Genomic DNA, 20,575 nt, shown 5'->3' on the forward strand with positions numbered 1-20,575 from the left:
TCTGATCTAATTACATCTAAGAGAGATTCTTAAAGGAGATCATGGAAGCTAATGTGAAACATCCTTCATTATCACAAATTATTTACTTCTGTGTATCACCTGGTGCAATTTGTTGCAGGACTTAATGGTGGTTAAAATAACTTGAGCTAAAAATAAATGTAAGGACTGAATATATTCTCTACTTTAGATGAAATAGCTCCTCAGCTCAATGCATTATAAAACAACCCATCAACTAAATATAACACAGTAATAATTTTTTTTGTCCTTGTTTCTCTAAGATGCACTCAGATCAAAAACACTTTCCTTTGGACCTATATAGTTTAGAACTTTGATCTAAAAATGTGATCATGTTTCTTACGTAATCATTGTTCCCAGGGCCTGACACGAAAGAAAAAAAAAAAAAAAAAAAAAAAAAAAAAAAAAAAAGAGAAAGCCTCTTTCAAAGTAGTTGAAATTATCAGCTACTGCAAAGCTTGTATTAGAAGTGTGGCTCCTGAAATCACCCACTGCAGCTAAGAGATAAGGGTAGTTGATTTTAAAATCAAAGAATGCTTAAAATACTTTGTGGGGAAGGGAGGAACCTTAACTCAAAATTTTTAAATCCATATGGTTTATAGGAAAATTAAGGACATCAAGAACCTTTGAAAAAACTCATCTCTCCTTTTAGGAACTGACATCAAATTTCTGATTATAACTTTAGTAAATTACATCTCTAAATTATGGCCTCAGATTTTTGGTGACATCTTTTTGCCCCAGAAACAATTTATATATTTGTTACAACTGATCTTATGTGGTGAAAAGCATGTTTTGAAGCAGACTCTTTGAAGAAGTGGAGGCAAAGCAGTATCTTTTGTTTACAGAAATGTGCATTACTGTAATGAGATTTTCTACAAGTAAATAAACACTCCCAAATATATCAAATATGTTAAAGAATCTCTCCTCTCTCTCTCTCTCTCTCTCTCACACACACACACACACAGTCAATTTTTAAGTAAACTTAGTCACAAGCTTTAACATTCATGCCTAGATTACAACCATCAGAAAGTTCAGAGGCTTGCTTCTTCATAAAAATAGCAAAACAGAGCTTCAGCTGCTACAAACTGCTGAAATCATGTAAATCTCACAGAAACACTAAGTGTACAAACTCTATAGATTCTGGATTGAGATCTGATTTTAAAATCCAAGCAGCTCCATGTGGAGCATGTGGAACATTTGATTCTGTAGCTTTGTGTAGTATTCAACTGTCTAGATATACTTTAAAATGTAGCATTTTATAAGCGCACATTGCGGTTAATCATTGTCAAAAGCAAAGGAAAAAAAAGGTGTGGTTACTACATGTTGTAGTATATCATTTATATAGCGATCAAGCTGTGTCCAGGAGGTTACTTTCGAGAATAGGTCACAGTATATTAACATCTCATTTATTGGAGGTCAGAACTTAAATATCTGTAAAGAGAAATATTTAAGCTGTTTGACGTAAGTTACAGCCACATCTAATTACTTTTCAATAAAAAACAAACCAAATACAGAAACCATTGCCCCTACACTCTACATTGTTGTGGGAGGGAGAATATGATTTTAATTTCTTTCCTGTGCAGAAGACACACAAGCATAGGTCACAGCTTTAAAGGGGATTTGTCTGACGTAGAGATCATGTGTTATTTCTGGACAGAAGGGAGGATTTCACATTAAATGACTACAGTACTAAATGGGTAAAAATCCCAAATTCCCAAGAAAACAACAGAGAAGACTTACTGTCTTGTGTGCTGCTCTTCCTGAACCTTTCCAGGTCCACATTCGGGGGTCTACTGGGCTTCTGTGGAGGCTGGCCCAGTGTGAACAACGCGGGCAAAGCCTTCCGCTTAGGGGCYGCCAAGTTCTTGTCTCCATCCTCTTTTTCTTCAGACCTACCCATTAACTTTCCTGCAGCAAACGCACTGTTTGTCTTAAGGAACTTGGAGGGGGATGAACCAGAATCTTCCTGACTGATTTTGTTGAGAAAGATATTCTTGGCGGCACCTGCTCCCTTTTCTTCAGGTTTTTCCTCCATAGTTTTGGGGGTGACTTGAGATGAGCTGGACCAATTGCCAGTAGGTTTCAGAGCCATATTTGAAAAATGACAGCCTGCTGCTTCTGCAGCATTGTTACTATCTTCATCTGTTTCCTGTGCTGCTATAAGTGAGTTTATTTTTGGTCTTGGGCTTGATAGTCCTTTATGCAGAAAAGCATTTCTATTAGAAGTGTCTTCATTATGGGAAACTTCATGGTTTACAGAAGGTTTCTGTGCCAGAGGTGGTTTAGAGAAAGGAGGCTTGGGCTCATTTTCTTGTTTTGCAGCTAGGAACTTTTCCTTAACTCCAGCTACTTTTGGAAATACTGTTGGCTCATTCTCTTGTGATGCAAAATTCAAATTTGATTTAGGTCCCAAAGGCTTTTTTTCTTTCTCTTGAGGAGCAGAATTAAGGAACTTGTTCCCTGGAGGTTTTGGATACAAAGGCTTTGGCTCTTCTTTTGCCAAGTCACTGCATTTGATGGGTGTCTTAGGGCATCCAGCTTTTCCATCATTTTCTCTGTTAGTTGCCTGAAGCTGAACACCAAATCTTTGTGTCACTGGTTTCAAATATGGGGGCTTAGGATCCTTTTCTGCTTTATCATCAACTGGAGGCTTGACYCCCAGAGGAGGCTTAGAATGAACAGGCTTGTGAAAGGTACTGGGTCCTGACGGAGAAGCTGCATTTCCTTGACTTGCAAATTTCTCAAGTGCCGCTTTCCTTGCCTGTAATCCTGAATGGATGGGTTGTCCTGGGACTTTGAAGGGYCGGCTGCTTCCAGAAACACCCTCTGTGGGGCTGTTACCTGCATTAAATTTCGCCATGAGTGCCTTCACATCTGCCTTGCCATCCTGTGATCATAAAGAACAAAAAGAAACAGTAGCAATGAGAAAGTCTCAGTTGCAGTCTTCACACATACTGTACTTTAAAGGGTTTCCTGGTTTGAGGCTCACRGTATTACTGATTGGCTGTGGAGATATTGTAGCACATCTTCCTGTAGGGCTAAAGAAGCTGAGTATTTTGTTAGATCCTTACTGTGGTTATAAAATTTTTTAAATCTTTTCAGTGCAGGTACTGCTTTTAGAGGGTGGTCATTCAGCTCCTTTTGTGTATATCATATTTCTGTTTATTTGTGGAATTGGGAACTGGCACTTGTTAAATATATTATAAATAGCTATTACTTTAAAAATAAGGTATCCTTAAAAATACCTGTCCTCTCACCTGAAGTGAGAAGCATAGACTGGGTTGAAACCTGGATTGTATAGCAGACTACTGTTATTTCTGCCCACTCTCTGGAGAACTGAAAGTTCCTTTATGAAAACAAAGTCTTCTGGTTTGGGAGGGGGGCTCAGTTTTCCTTTCCCTTCTCAGCAGTTTTCTTCCCTGCTCTTCCTTACCTCCCCCTCTTTTGTCCTTTTTTCTCTTCTCCATTTTGAATCTGAAAATCATGCATTGGTAGACAGAAAATATATGGAGTATAGCTGGAAGAAAGGACAATCAATAAACCCAGGCACTGTCAAAAACATTTAACTTCTTGGATAAAGAGAGAGAAAAAAGGTGAAAAACTCTAAGGGGGTGAAACACAGCTTCATTTTAAAGTGTTTTATTTGGTCAGCTCTCTTCAATACTTTTCAAGATCAGTCTTTAATATAATCAGAGAGCAATATAGTTTATGTTTGGTACAATTACTTCAAMGTCCAATGAAAATCAGGGCCAAGGGAAGGGAACAGGCCCCACTGTGCTGGACCAGGGCCACTTTTGGGTTCTGAGGTCCCTCAGYAGCAGGACTGCTTTCCCAGCAGCCAGCAGCAGCTAGGGTGTCAGCAAATATRCTGACATATACAGTTCACAACGTCRGTTAAGTAGGATTTGTTTTGGATGTRGGGGTCAAATTTAAGTTKGATTATATAAAACAGGTATGATATAACTAGGAAGAGCTTTGAATCATTTGTTTAAAAGCAAAAGACTATCACTACAAAGCACAATAAGGAAAGGGCTGAACAAAAGCTTTGGGAGATAGAAGGAAGACCTGTGTATTCACTTGGTAGTGCAGGGCACGAGGTCAGTGACAGTGCACATTCAGTCATATACCAATTTTAACTTCATTCACATGAGCTTCTGAATTGGGGTTGTCAGCTCTTTGCCTTTTGTTTGATTGTACTACATTACGTGAACTGTTTGCCCTGTAAGAATAGTTTTACCTCTGACTTTTATGTCTTTTTTAAAAAAAATTGCTATTCTTTCAGTATCACCAGCAAATTCAGTCACTCCAAATCGTGTATTGTACTACAGAGTTACTTATAATAAAGGCAGCCAAAAGAAGTGCCATACACGAAACCTCTCCCTAGAGCACCAAATTGCTCTCTTTTGCTCATGTAGGGAAGGGAGGAAGTTCACATTTACTATGGAGATTATCAGATTTAAGCTATCTACTGCTGCCTGGTACACACACACACACACTGCAGAGATGTGTGTATCATCAGTCATTCAAGATTTCCCGCATGATACTTCAAAAGCATTGCTTTTACCCACCTAAACAGAAAGTTAAGCTAACTGCAGTGCCAAAAAGAAAAACAAATCTTTCTTGCTCTGATCTCTCTTGACTCGTTCTAATACGTTATTTTTTCTTTTTAAGTTATGTAACAATCTAAATCATCAGGAATATTAACACTTCCCCTCAGTGCTTAAAGTCTTCAGGACTTGTAAATGACAATCTGATCAGCTGCTTGGCCAACTTGGGCACATTTATTTCATAAGTTATAGGAATAAATTGATTCTTTTGTTCCCTGTTCCAGATGAAATTTAAGATAATTTACTGTGTTAAACTACAGTAATGTGAAGCTTCTGGACAAGATACATTCAACAAATAGCCCTAATAGAAGTTTGGAGCTTTGAAGAAAACTGTTCTTGTTATGACCTGTGGTTTCTGAGCAGTCTTCTACATTTTTGCAACAGCAACACCAATTACATCAATACATGCTTTCAAATGCATTAAACAATTAACCATGTTAATACAGCTTACTTTCTCTAAGACCTACTGAAGTCAGTGTATTTCTTTTAATTAATCTTTTTCCCAGCAGTGTGAACAGACCTCAAACCTTTCCCAAGCCATGCAGATGTACAAGTTCTTTCAGGAGTAAAAAGCATAGGTAGTGGGGATGTGCAAGGCTTACAATGAACAGTGTATCCTCTCTCATTTACTCATAATGAGTAGTAAGTAAGGATAACAATTAAGAGAGTAGGAAAATCTGTGAAATCTTTCCATTTCACTTTTATGTATGTCATCAATTCCTCTTTTAACAGGCTTGCTTTATATTAGGAACCATGTTGTGGATTCTAATGCCCAACCTTCTGGCCATGCAGACAGATGGGGAACTGGGAAAAAGAGAATCTTGTATTCACGGCTCTGCTCATAGAATGATGCCCACTCTTTCTGTTTCCTTTCCCAGAAGGGATAGCAATTACCTATTCTGTTAGCACAAACAAGAGGTTGTAGCTCATGAAATGGGAACTTGAAAAGATTACGAAGTTAGATTAAGTTAACCTCTACCCTTTTCACCTAAAGGTGAAGTGCCTGTTGGACAGAAGTGTCTCATGCAATAACCGGTTGGGTTATTTTCTGAACTTCCTGTTTGCAGTCTATTGGGAAACTCAAAGCAAAATATTTTTGGCCTTTCAGCTCCTGTTGTGAACTGGAGACAGCACACAAGGTGCACAATATTTACTTTGAGATGAGATAGTTACATTATTCAAATGTGTTTGCTCAAATCTAGAACAATATCCAGTTTTTGATTCTCAAGCCATAAATTCAGCTAGGACATTTGTCTACACAGTCCTTTCTCAGACTCCTATTGCCTTTAACAAGGCCCCACACAGATACCAGGATACAGTTGTGCAAAATTCTTCCAGGACTAGATCTTAAACTTCAGTGTAAACAACTGTAGTTCTTTATTTTCAGTATAGGTGCACATTTTTGTATAGAAGCACAGTATAAAGAGAACAAGAAATAAAAAGGTGCCAACTCTGTTTTTCCTGAATTTACTGTGAATATTTCAGTCTCTACTAGCAGTCTGATTAGAAAAAAAAATGGCACAAATATACTTTCATTATTTACTTTCCAGTCTCAGTATAGTGAAAATACCATTTCACATCAACTTCACACACATTTCACATCAACTTCAAACAAACAGCAACACTGGATCAATCAAAGGAACAGCAGACATTATGCATGCAATCCTTTAAGTAAATGTTTAAGCAAATATTAAGCAAATGAAAGATACGTAACTGTTGACTGTACAAGAAATGTATAATTGTACAAAAATACATGCAGACCTGATTTATGAAGGAAAAAAAAATCTTTTTGCTTCTCACCTGTAAACTTTTTCCTTTCTAGTCCCAAGTAACRGGGTCTATACAGTCCTTTTAAAAACTCAGAATCTTGCAAAGAAAAAAGAACTTGGTAAGTTTGCTAGAAACTAATGAAAGAAAGATTAAAAAACTATATTTTTCAGTAGAAATGTATGCTCATGAATTCTGTGACAGCAAAAGATCCACAGTAGCTGGTAACCACTGAAGAAACTGAGCTCTAAGTAAGGGACAAGATAAATCATAGAATCATAGGATAAGTATGGTTGGAAGAGACCTCTGGAGATCATCTAGTCCAACCTCCCTGCTCTAGCAGGGTCWYCTAGAGCCTGTTAGACAGGGTTGCATCCAGGCGGGCCTTGAATATCTCCAGAGAAGGAGACTCCACAACCTCCCTGGGCAACCTGTGCCAGTGCTCCATCACCCTTGCAGTGAAGAAATTCCCCCTCACGTTCAGGCGGAACTTCCTGTGCTTCAATTTCTGCCCATTGCCTCTTGTCCCGTCACATGGGACAACTGAAAAGAGTTTGAAAATAAGGAACTGCAAAGAAAAGTCAAGGAAAACTACAATTGAATGTTATAGAAAAATACAGATCTGAAAATTATTTTGCAACAYAGAGGCCTTATTTAGCTTCTGTTGACATTTATAGATTTGAAGGAGTTCGGCTGCGTACAGAAGATACTATACGTTTTCGAATTCATGATAAATTTTTGCTTGACTGTTTCCTTTTCCAGACAGAGACACTTTAGAATTATTATTAGTCTACACTTTTTTGTTTTGAGAAGAGATAAGTGATTTCCAAATTGCTTTTCTTGCCCTTTAGTCTAGTTATAACCACCAGTTAAATAAGACTCCCTCTGAGTGTGCTTTCAGCATTTGAAAAGTGGAGCTCAAACGTTGCAATACTCCGTACCATGAACGTAGGTAGGAAAAGTATGAAAAGAAGACAGAAAGACAGCATCTGCCCAAACAAAAAGACTTGCTGACAAAATGGTTGATATGCCAGAGAAATGAGCACTCACCAGATACTAAATAATGAAGAAACAAGCTATTCCACCCTCTGCTCTCTGGGATTTTTAAAGACAGATTTCAGGGATGGAGAAGATGGACAGAACTCTAAAGGATTCCATGAAGAAAGCAACAGATTCTATTTTGTCCTGAGAATGCCTTTATAAATATATCTCCAATACCAGTAAGATGAAACAAGCATATTTGTGAGGATATGTGATTGTCAAAATTAGTGTAGTGCTCCAGTATGATCACTCTTCAAGCTTTATCTTTTCCTTTGCATCATCCTTTACACCTGTTTTCTCTCTCCTGTCACTGCTCTTTTTTTTGCATCTTTTACCGTAAGACCGACTACATCACATTGCAGCAATATGATAGGACAATAGAGTTCATTCTGCCCAGGTCACACGGAGACCAGGACAGTCAGATGACATCCCAGCTTGATCTCAAACTATTGTTGCCACAGCCAATGCACCAGGCCAAAAAGAATCTATCCACACGTGATCATCTCATCTCTCCATCTTACATTCTGATAACTCCAGCACAAATTCTCACTTTCCTTCCTTCTTTCTAGTACTTGCCTATTTCAAAACCAGAAAAACTACCTACTGTTGGCACCACATTCTTCAGCAGCTGAAGCCTGTGAGCTGCTGTTTTCCACCAAGATCCTATGTCCAGTAGAACCAGGTTAAATAATATCCCTTCTGAAAAAGGATTTTGATAATTTTTTATCAACTTGGTTTAGCACAAGCACACAGTTTCACAATATTTAATGTTTGGGTTTTTAAAATTATTTCTTTTTATACACTGATCAACAGATTTCAGACTACTGTAAATTTCCTAGAAAGTCTGCCAAGGAATGAAGCATACAGATGCCTCTTTACTCAGAGCCCTACTCATGTATACAGGATGTACAGTGACTGCCCTATGAACATCTTTCATTTTACTCTAGTTATTCTACTAAAGCTAATGTAATGTCTGAGTTCTAAAGCAAGAAAAGCTTAAGTTCCTGCTACTCAAAAGTTCCTACTGTTATTTTTAGCAATTCAAGATCCTACATGATTTTAAAAGAAATTTTGTGCAGTTTTTAGCCATTATGTACCATTCTGACTACTGGCTGGAAAGGAAAATATCTTCCATGACCCATTACAAGTAGAATACATACTTAAGCTGATCTTCCAATCTAGACTAAATTAAAAAAATACCCCACCTAGCAATGAACCAATCACAAATAATAGAAAAGGAAACACTAGAAGTTGCCTCTGGAGATAGCATTCCTGTTATTTTTTAAAATGCTCTTAGTAAAATTTCTCAGAACCAAACACACTATTATGAGAGAGAATAGGCCATTTTGTCAACTTTGTATTGCCATATGTTATCATCTTTTCAGCTCTACAACTAATTGCAAGTAAAATCTACAATTAAAATTTCCACATATATAAGGTTATATGTAACACCTTATACTGATTATAGATTCTCCTGGAATTTTGTATTTTATTTCCAAAACAAATAGGTACAAAAACTTACTTGGATTCCTCAAAGCTCTCCAATATTTGGATAAAGGTGGAAATAAATTGACTCCTTCAGTGAGACAATCCAGTAGTTTATCACCTTAACAGTTTGATCTGTTTGCTAAGAGCTCCATTTCTCAGCAAGGGTTTGCATCAGAATGCTGCTTGTGGGTTTCATTACCAAGATTAGTAAAGAAAACTGCTCTCCTCAGGATATTAGGCAAGAAGTGGTGGGAGAAAAGGGAACTAAAATGCGTTCAGACTGCTTTGCTGCTGCCGTCAACAATATTTACCATGTCATATCCAAAAGCAAAGTGAGCATTTACCCCACATTGCAGAGTATTATGAAGTTACAGTGGTGCATACAAGCTTGCATCTTTACAGAATAAGGGTTAGTGAAATGCTGGTGGTAATTCCAAGCATAAAGACAGGAGTTGACCTCTTGGGTCATCAACTCTAGTCCACTGCTACTGCCAAGAATCACAGCTTACCCCTTCATCAGCTAAAGACATCATCTAAAATGTTTGTTTGCTCCTGAAATTTCTATTAGGATCACAAGAGATTCTGCTGGCCAATTTTTTTTGAAACAATGATTATACATTTCTTATATCTTTTTGCTTCTGAGTACATTATACAAGTCAAAGACTTTAAGGATGATACAGGATAGGAAAATCAACATTGAGAAAATAGGTTTCACAATGAGCTTTAAACCTATATTTGAGCTGAAGATAAATCCAAACCACAAAGGCAGAATCCTCAGCTCACTAAAGTTCACAGAATCACAAAATGGTTGAGGTTGGAAGGGACCTCTGGAGATCATCTAGTCCAACCTCCCTGCTCTAGCAGGGTCACATTCAACACGTTGCACAGGATCACATCCAAGTGGGTTTTGAATATCTCCAGAGAAAGAGACTCCATAGCCTCTCTGTGCAACTTGTTCCAGTGCTCTGTCACCCTCACAGTAAAGAGGTTTTTCCTCATGTTCAGATGGAACTTCCTGTGTTTCATTTGTACCCATTGCCTCTTGTCCTGTCACTGGGCACCACTAAAAAGAGTCTAGCCCTATCCACTWGACAGCCTCCCTTCAGGTACTTGTACACATTGATAAGATCCCCCCTCAGCCTTCTCTTCCCCAGGCTGAASAGGCCCAGCTCTCACAGCTGYTCCTCATAGGGCAGGTGCTTCAGCCCTCTGATCATCTTCCTAGTCCTACGCAGGGCTCTCTCCAGTAGCTCCATGTCTCTCTTGTMCYGGGGAGCCYAGAACYGSACACAGTCCTCRAGATGAGGCCTCCCCAGGGCTGAGGAGAGGGGCAGGATCACCTCCCTCCACCTGCTGGCAAYASTCTTMCTAATGCRSCCCAGGAGACCATTGGCCTTCTTGGCCACAAGGGCACATTGCTGGCTCATGGTRCACTTGTCACCCASCAGCACTCCCAGGTCCTTCTCTGCAGAGCTGCTCTCCAGAAGGTCAGCCCCCAGCTTGTACAGGTGCATGGGGTTATTTCTCCCTAGGCTGCAGGACTCTGCACTTGCCTGTGTGGAATTTCATGAGGTTCCTCTCTGCCCAACTCTCCAGCCTAGGTCTCCCTGAATGGCAGCATAGTATCAGCCAYTCTTCCCAGCTTGGTCTCATCAGCAAACTCGCTGAGGAGGCACTCTGTCCCTTCCTCCAGGTCACTGATGAAGTTGAACAGGATGGGACCCAGTACTGAGCCCCGGGGAACTCCACTAGCCACAGGCCTCCAACTAGACTCCACACCACTGATGACGACCCTCTGAGCTCTGCCTTTCAGCCAGTTCTCAACCCACCTCACTGTCCACTCATCTAACCTGCACTTCCTGAGCTTGCCTAGGATGTTACGGCTTTTGACAGTGTCAAAAGCCTTGCTGAAGTCAAGGGAGACAACATCCACTGCTCTCCCCTCATCACCTAGCCAGTCATTCCATCAGAGAAGGCTGTCAGATTGKTTAAGTATGATTTCCCCTTGGTGAGTCCATGCTGACTACTCCTGATCACTTTCTTTTCCTCCATATACTTAAAGATGGCAYCCAGGATGAGCTGTTCCATCACCTTTCCAGGGACAGAGGTGAGACTGACTGGCCAGTAATTTCCTGGGTCCTCTTTCTTGCCCTTTTTGAAGACTAGAGTGACGCTGGCTTTCTTCTAGTCCTCAGGCACCTCTCCTGTTCTCCATGACCTTTCAAAGATGATAGTGTGTGGCCTAGCGATATCATCCATCAGCTCCTTCAGCATTCGTGGGTGCATCCCATCAGGACCATGGATTTGTGGGTGTCAAATTTGCCTAAATGATCTCTAACCCGTCTGCCTTGACAAAGGGAACATCTTCCTTTCTCCAGTCTTTCACTCTTGTCTCCAGGCTCTGGGATTCCTGAGGACCAGTCTTAGCAGTAAAGACTGAAGCAAAGAAGGYATTCAGTAACTCTGCCTTCTCTGTATCCTTTGTCACCAGGGCCCCCACCCCATTCAGCAGCGGGCCTATATTTTCCCTAGTCTTCCTTTTGCTCCTGATGAATTTGAAGAAGCTCTTCTTGTTGTTCTTGACATCCCTTTCCAGATTTAATTCCAAATGGGCCTTAGCCTTCCTCATCACATCCCTGCATACTCTGGCATTGTCCTTTTATTCCTCCCAAGTGGCCTGTCCTCTCTCCTACATTCTGTGTACTTTCTTGTTCTGCTTGAGTTTTTCCAGTAGCTCCTTGCTCATCTTTGCAGGTCTCCTGCCCCCTTTGCTTTACTTCTTACTCATAAGGATGTACTGCTCTTAAACTTGGAGGAATTGACGCTTAAATATTAACCAGCTCTCTTGGACCCCCCCCCCTTCCTTCTCAGGCCCTAACCCATGGGGTTCCTCCAAAGAGGTCCCTGAAGAGGCCAAAGTCCACTCTCCTGAAGTCCAAGGTTGCAATCCTACTTATTGCCTTGCTTCCTTCTCACAGGAAGCTGAACTCCACCTTGTCATGGTTGGGTGCAGCCAAGGCTACCCCCAACCTTCTCATCTCCAACCAATCCTTCCTTATGGCATTTGTTACAATAGCTTTATGCTATTCATTCTGCTATATATTGTATTTCATTTTTGAAATCATATTTTCTGTGGAAATAAACAACATTAATGATGAAGCATTTATCATTAATCTTAAGGAGAAATTAGACTTTGTGACTGTTGCTATTTCAGTTGGCAGTCTCCTCCACTGTTTTACAGTGCTAGCTAAAACCATATAATCATTCTGCACTGGTAAACACTGTTGCAAGGGTTTGCACATAGTATCAGCACTAGGCAAATTATTCAAGGATCAAAGAGCAGGCTGCTCATTGCAACTCTGAATGCTTGTCTTCTCTTTCATCACAGAAATAAATATATCCCTAATTGGTAGAATGCTGCCAAGAATATAAATCTAAACAAACACAATGGAAATAACAGTTTATACTGTGAAACTGCTCTGAAAGTTGCCCATTTGCAATGTCTACCATATGCTGCATTTCACACTTGCAGGTACAACTTCCCAGATCTTCTTTGTTTTTTTCCACTTAGTTCTGTGGAGGATGTTAGTGAGTAATTTGGAGAATTAGCTATTTTCAGAAGAATAAAGAATTTGAAGGAATTAATATTATAAAGACAAGACCTGCAAGCATGGAAACAGCCTACAAATATATATATATATATATATATATATATATATATTTGGCATTTTTCATAGGAAAAAAAAAAAACACCCATCCCGAACCCTAACCTTCCCCAAAACCAAAATACACAAGATTATATATTCCAACACAAAATGTCAACAATGATAATGCCATCTTGTCATCTTGTGTGTAATAATGCCGTGCCAGATTCTACACAGATCAAAAAAAAGACATTTAGATCTCAGTATAACAATGGTTTGCTAGTATTCCCATGTGCAACATTTATCACTGCAGCCTCAGGTTCTGGGTTCTTTTTGTATGAGGCCATTTATTCAGCTCTCTATTTCCACATACCTTGGGGAAAAGTAACTGCTTCAGAAATAAATCTGTCAAAAATAGAGAAAAAGAGTGGGAAATGGCTTCACTGACTTACATTGCAGTAAGTGCTACTCCATTTTTTTAAGGGATCTTTCATGGACTGGTATCATCCTATGCTCTGAAACAGTCTGAGATACCAGGTAGTCTCATCTGAACACCTTGGGGTTTGAAATTCAGTCCTAGCTGAAGAATATAGCTTGGCTCCTGTTACCTGCATAGCTGTATTGGTATCACACAAGGAGGTAGCATGAACTGGAGGAGTGAAATGATACAGCTGAAAAAACTTTTTCTTTCCATGTTATATTAAAATAGATTCGTTTCATTAACCCTACTCTACTGAATAATCCCAAAACAGGCAAGACAGCATAACGGACTTAGTGGCAAATAAAGAGTGAGGAAAGAAAAATAAAGAAATGATTGGATGGGGCAGGTAATACCTAAAACATAAGAAAAAAAGTACATGAGAGAGCACCATTGGGCAGGTGCATTAAAGCAAGTTTGACAGAATCCTTTTTATAACAGAAGTGTTACTGTGTGTGTAATATACAATAAATGCAAACATATGGAGTTCTCAAGCAAGAGAAAGTCCATTTTAGTTCAGTTTTTCTCTTAAGCTTCTCTTCCTGTTCCCTCCTCTTCTCACTGCCATAGTACTTTTGCCTCCTAGTGGTAGAGTAGGAGCGGAAGCAGAAATGATGTATTTTTCAACTGATAATCTATTTGTATGTATTTACACTCAGCACACTATAGTCTTTCTGGTTTCATTCCACTCAGGGATATAACATTTCAAGCATTCCCACCTCTTCAAGGGACAAGACAAAGAGAAAGAGTTAATTTACCTGCTTAGAGTTGCTGTGCCACTCCTTCAAGACAGCAGTTCAGGGGAAAGGTGTCATCTACCTAACTTCTGTGACAGGTGGCCACAATAGCTATCTTGTTACAGAACCACTTTGGAAAATACCTGATTTTCAGCAGAAACTTAATATGCCTAAACACTGGCATGATCTTCTGCCTGCAACTACTACAGTCCAGTATGAAAACTAACGTTTCCTGTAGGGATAGTCTATGCTATCTTTGTGTTTGCAGACAGGGTTAGATTTCCTGAAATATGGGCTGTTGCGTTTCCATTAGTCTACCATTTCAAAGTGTTCTTAGTATTTCTGACAAATTTAATGCAGTCATAAGGGAATTAATAGAATTTTGTCATGTCTACACGCACTCTCACATACATAGCTACAACTGGGCTATGCACATCATCTTATTCTTTTTCTGAAATGCTTTCTAGTTATTACTTGTGGACAGGTGACACACAAGGTCCCCTGAAAACTCCTCAATTCAATACTGTTTCTCTTTTAAATTGCCATAATTCAACCTTTAAAATCTTACAGCTGTTGAATATTATTACTATATTTATATTTTTTTCTGAATATAGGGTGCAGAAAAGTTTCCACCATGTAGATTTTTTTATACTAGATTTCCTTTTGCTTGGTAAAGGATGCATTTCTATCTCTAAGGAAAACCTGGTGTGCATCACAGTCATTCTACATGCAATGTGTATAAGAGGTTAAGCTCCTGGTATTCCACCTGAACATATGAAATGTAATAAATCACACCTGAGAAAGCACAGACCACACAGCAAGTATCTGCAGCTGACAAAAAGCACCTATATTGCAAAATAGTCTTATGTGTGGAAAAAAAAGCCAGAATTCTGTTTTTTGTGACTTGACCACAGCAGTAAACTGTTGTCCCAAATCTTAGGCAATTCTTCTCTGAATGCAAAAGTTGCACTCAGATATTAACCCTCACATTTCACTCTCCAGCTCATCTCRCGGAGCCCAAACCCTTCCCTACCGCCTCCGCGTGCCCCGGCTGCCCAGCCCCGGGGCTGCCCCTCTTCCCCATCCCCAGAGCTCGCTGAGGCCATGGGCTCAGGCTAAGCAGCTTTTGAATTAGGCCTTTCTTGTACTGAAAGCTTCAGAGTTTTTGCTAATGCCTTGCTTGGCAAGTCTGGGTTTAGCAGCAGAAGCACGGCTGGAATTGAAAGTGGCGAGGCAGCGGAAAAAGCTTGAGGCAGACAGAGTGGGAAAATTGGGCCTTTGCTGTACTGCCTGTAAACACGGGAAGATCCTCCGATCCTCCTTGATCGTGCTCAGTGGCCCTGACGTGCACAGGCGCAGCTCCTGAAAGCGCAGGCTCGGTACCCGGCCCGCACAGACTCGCAGGGCTTGTCCCGCAGTGGTGTCACCCCTTCCCCTTAGCGCTGCCTTTGCCAGCCCCAACACATACTGCAGGCTGGAAACCCCCACAGCTTGTGCCCTGCTAAGGGCCACTGCCAGCCAGCAGCAGCTTAATTAGACAATCTAACGAGATAAACAGCAGGTGATGTGCATGTAACGGCTGTATTTACCGCTGCCAGCTCCCAACCTGAGAGACTAGGCTGCAAGGAAGGCTCTGCTGCTGTCCTGGCAGCCATCTTGGTGAGAGGTGTGGGTCAGGCAGCTGGGGGAGAAGATGGCAGAGACTGGAGTGAGTGGRAGTGAGGAGGAGTGTCAAAGGGTGGCGGCAGTTTGTGGGGGGAAATGAGCACTAGCAGCTGGGGTCTGTCCTGCTGGCCGGCAGCTCCCCCTCAGGGAGTGTGGGGCTTAGTGTGGTGGGGGGCCCTGAGGTGTCTCTCCAGGCAGGCCTGCATGGGGCAGCCATTTCAGCAGCTGCTGTGTCAGCGATGGCCTTATGTCTGAGGAGAAGAGAAGAGAGGAAGCTTGATCTGGGGGGAAGGGGAGATAGGGAGGAATCAGCTTTCTCAAAGAAAGTTTCAGTTTCTTTCCCACATGCACCCTTGTGAAAGCAGTCAGGGGGTTACCCACTGGCCTGACTTCCCCCTCAGCATCCCCCCCCCCAGCAGCTGATACCAGGAGGAGGAAGAAGTGGAAAAGCAAGAGGAACAGACAGCATTTGTGAGAGAGAGAGAAGACTTCCCTTTCTCCTCCATATGTCCTGCCCTCCTGCCCTGCTCTGGGAAAAAAGCAAATGTGTGCAAGAACATGCAAATTCCTCATCAGCAGTTGCACAAACTCTGTGGGAAGGAAGGGGGGTCCCTGGGCTCCCCATGCTTTCACACCCAAACTTCACACCCTCCTTTCTCACCCCATTGCATGTTAAACCCCTGCCAGTTCTTCAAATCTCAGCTGCTTTTCATGGTGAGACGCAAAACAGAACCCCTTCTTTCCTAAAAATTACCCAGCTGCAGGTAAGATCYTGCTCTCACTCTGCACCGACTCACTTGGGCACGTAGCACGCACAGCTGATGTTTGTGTCTCTATGGAATCTGGGTAGCAAAGGGCCTTTGCCCTTGAAAATCTTCTTAAGCCTCTGAAGAAAAGATCTCAGGTCTGAGATCTAACAATTTAGTCTTGTTAATGTCATCTTGTGATTTCCTACTAAGAGTTGTTCTGTCTTTTCCTTAGCATTAGATTAAAAAGTGAAAAAAGTGAAAAACCTACTTARTGGTCAAGTCGTATCAGAAGTGGCAGGTGGCTTTTTCTTTAGAATGTTGTTTAAAAGAAATCACAAAATCAGATTTTCATAATTGATTTTGATAAATCAAGCAATCCCTGACAAAGTTAAGAGTAAAATATGTTTTAATGAAGTGCAGCTGACATCATTCTGCACTTCAGGTCCTCTCAAGGAAGTATTTGTAACAAAAACTTCCTTTAAAAAAGCTGAAAAATTGAAAACATCTGCAGCAGGGAAAGGGGTAACTGGTTAAGTTCTGAGTTGCCAGTAATCTTTCACCATTCTGCCTCTGCACCCTTTTGTGGTGCTTCTGTGATAGTTAATATTATTTAATATAATTGTAGCTATTAATGATTTTTAGAGTCTCTTCTCATGGTCTCAGATTTTAACACTTCACTTTCCATATATGCTGTATTACATGTATTTTTATGTACTAAAATGTGAAGGGAAAAGTCAGGTTAAAAACCTCAATGTACTTTAAGATCATGTAATAGAAATTTTTGTGTGTTGCAATGATACCTTCTTAGTATATTTTGTCAAGTCAGTTTTTGCAGCCAGTCACACAGCTAAAGAGTGTGTTTTTTATCTGTGTACCATTAACAGATTTCAGAAAATACGGTTCCTCTCTCATCCAAGTCCTGTGATTCACTGAAGAGCTGGATAAAAAGGAAAACTCTCTCCTTTCCAGAATAAGACCCTCTCCTGGAGCTCTTTTTTTTCTGCCTGTGTGCTAGGAWTAATGCAAGAAGGGTCCAATAAGGAGCTGCAATGTAGAGCTCATCAAACACTGTGTTCACGTAGGTAAGACATTAATCTCTGACATCATTTTGTAATGTCTCTTTTTGGCACTAATGTAGTACTTGCTTGTGGGGAGTATATACAAAGATTTCTATTATATTCTTAATCATTTAATGGTAAACTTTTCAACAGATAAGAACTGCACACAGCAGGAACTAATCTTCACAGTGTTTCACAACTTCAGTTGTTGTAAATCCAGCATTAGATATTTTTGTCTATCTCTCTTCAAGCTTTTTCAGTTTCTTGTCCTTTRCATTGGGAAGCTTCTTGAAAAATATTGCTGATACTAATACCTCCAGTTAGTTTGTGACGGCTAGACAAAGGAGGGTGCTGAGACCTTTCACAGATTGGTCCTTCAGCAGCCTTTAAAGACTTCTCTATAGGTTCTCTGCTCTCAAAGCCTGAAAGTGGTACAAGCCCATATGGAGCAGTTTCTGAAAAGCGATGTGTACTATTGGCACTGTGGGAACTACTTCCAAACCGGACATAGCAGTGACCCTTAGCTTTGCTTGTGGTTAGTTCTGCTTGAACTCTATCTCCTCCCTACCAGAACTGCAGGATAAAGTGCCTCTGCACAGGCAATTAGTGTGCTTAGCAAATAGGTGAAGAGAGCCTTCATGCATGCAGCTACCAACAATCAGCTGTGCAACTAGACAGCTAGTTGCTTGTTTCCTAGCCTGCTCCATGAGTTCAGTCACTGCAGAGACCCTGAGTACTGCCTGAAAATGCAGGATCAAGGCCAAAGCAGAGTGAAATGGAATGTTGTGACAGGATGCAGTTAGGATTCTTGTTTGTAGGGTTAAAGGTGTGTTGTAAGGAGATGGGGAACAGGTTGGTGTCCTAGCTAGTATGTAATACAAGGTTTACAGTAGGAGGATGTGGACCTAGGATCAGGGTCTGGATTGTAGATGGGAAGGTATATGACAGGAGAGTGAAAGAAGGAGGATAGCAACACTTTATGTCCTGCCACTATGTAAATAGAGTTAAGGAATCCCCCATGTAGGCCTTGCATGTTTTCTTTCCTGCTACAGACCCTTTTTGCTTACTTTAAAATCATCATTCATCCATTTGCTACTCATGCACAGGTTCTGCAACTCCTACTATAAAAGTCAACAGTTTAACCATGCCAGTGGAAAACTCACAATAGAAAAAATGAGCCTATGCTGTCTACAGTGTTCAGTCACCTTGACTAGTTGTAGTTTCTGAGAAAGTAACACTTTCACAGTGTTGATGTGGTGCATAGGACACCGCATAATTACACTCTTATCCTGTTTCCCCCATAAGGCTAGAATCCTGTGTAAGGGCCTCTGCTATTTTTCACTGTGGTTTGAAAAGGTGCATTTTCAGAGCCTGGTTTTCATGGCAAAGATGGAGTAAGAAGTTCCTTTCCTCATTTAGTTCTGCTGCTATAAAAGTTGAAGAATGTTCTATAAATAGTATCACTGAAAAGACATAGATTAAAAATATTCCAGAGGAAAGGGAAGAGAAAAGAAAAAGGGACTGTAGCATTGGAAAAGGGGTACTTTTTTCATCTAGGTCATTTTAATGGTTGAAGTTACAGGATGGAGCAATTGTTAAAAATACAGAAAGTCAGTGGATGAGAATTACTTCCTGAGAGGAATGATTGAGTGTATAGTCCTTCAACTAGTGTTGCAGCAGAAGAGATGGAAGGTGGGAACATACTCATTGAGTACTGTCTCAGGTTGGTTAGCTTGATTCTTTAAAAAAGAACTAGCAAAATAGTGTATAACTTCTGTGCCACGCACATGCAGAACATTTTTATTCCCTTCTTATCTCCCAGCTAGTACCCTGACTCAAGGTCTCCCATATGATCTTTTTGTACTTTCTGTTACTTCTCTTCCTGGATCATCTGTCCAGGCACAGAACTGGTCAAACCTCAGGATTGCTTACATATAATCATCTCGCATTTACTGAAATTTYTAGTGTGACACATTTTTGAGGATTGTCAAACATTAAACATTTTTCCAGATGACAGATTTAATCTGGAATGTTAAAGTTTAATTTTAAAAAAATCATCTGATTTCTTAGTTTAGTAAAATTCCTGAAATAAGTAACAGTGATAATGATCTGACCAAAATGACAACAAAATCCTTCATGCTCCTACAGTTCAAAACACAAAATAACTTCAGGAATATCCTCATGGAGTTCTGATCAAAGACAATAAGGTTTAAAAACGAAAATCTAATTTAATCCAAATGGCTTTAAAAAGAATGTTTCAGCAAAAATTTTCCTAAGGACTACTGAGTAGGATTTACCTAATACTTTACCTCCTTTCCATGATCCAATCCTTTAGGCTTTTGAAAAAGTTTATTTTGACTACCCATGGATTCAGACTCCTGAACCTTGGATGAGCGATAGTAGATTGGTCACAAAGTCTGCTGATCAACTTGTGATATAAATCCACAAACCGACATTGATAGTTAAGTTAAATAACAGCCTGTTCATCTATGTCTCTGCCAAACACAGCAGAAAACCAGGCTCTGGTGGGTCAGTTTTCCATCTGCTGAAAAAGTCCAATTGGCTTAATMAATTTATGCAGAGAGTGCACATAAACCCCATATTCTGAAGCCAAGTGCTACACTCACAATTCTTTGCAAAAGAATACTTCTTCCTTCTACCCAGAAGCAGTTGCCTTCAGTCTTTTTCCAAGATTTTTCCACTCTGCTTACCTCAGTCTGTCCTTTTTTATCCCATGCTCAGCACCTACTACCCAGGAAACTTGAGAAATGAGCAGCCATGTGTCCCCTCTCCCATTGTGAACCTGATCTCAGCTTTCAGACRTCAGACAACAGGGAACACTAATTCATACAACTCTATGATTGTGTGCATGTTTTCCTTTGTGGACATTCCTCGGTGCTTGCACAACACTGACCTCTAACGGGCAAACCACTCATTTTACATATCRTAACCTCGCAAAATAATTTAGGTGAGAAGGGGCCTCTGGAAGTAATCTTGTCTAACTATGCTCAGAGCAAGCCAACTTCCATCAAGTTGCTCAAGGCCTTCTCCAATAAGGTTTTGACTATGTGCAAGGATGGAGATGCTGCAGCCTCTGTAGGCRATCTGTACTAGTGTTTGAGTCTGCTCATTGTATTTTTTTTAAATATATATGTTTGACTGGAATTTCCCTTTTTGCAACTTGTTTCCATTGCCTATCATCCTGTCCATGTGCACCTCTGAGCAGAGTCTGGCTCCATCTGCTCTACACCCTCCCATTAGATATTTGAAGAGATCAATGGCATCCTTTGCCTTTTCTTTTCCAGGCTGAACATATCCAGTTCTCT

General features: G+C 40.4%; 1 protein-coding gene across 1 annotated transcript in view; it reads right to left on the reverse strand.

The window, feature by feature from the left end:
• The window catches only part of FYB1 (FYN binding protein 1), a 72,922-nt gene that overhangs the window by 44,673 nt on the left and 7,674 nt on the right, over nucleotides 1-20,575 (reverse strand). The window contains exon 2 of the mRNA XM_085326356.1: nucleotides 1,756-2,902. Coding sequence (XP_085182482.1) covers nucleotides 1,756-2,902 — 1,147 coding nt within the window. The remainder of the gene's footprint in view (nucleotides 1-1,755; nucleotides 2,903-20,575) is intronic.

The sequence above is a fragment of the Rhea americana genome, unplaced genomic scaffold, assembly GCF_003343005.1.
Source record: "Rhea americana isolate MKP2758 unplaced genomic scaffold, rheAme1 scaffold_13, whole genome shotgun sequence".
In the NCBI taxonomy this organism is placed as follows: Eukaryota; Metazoa; Chordata; class Aves; order Rheiformes; family Rheidae; genus Rhea; species Rhea americana.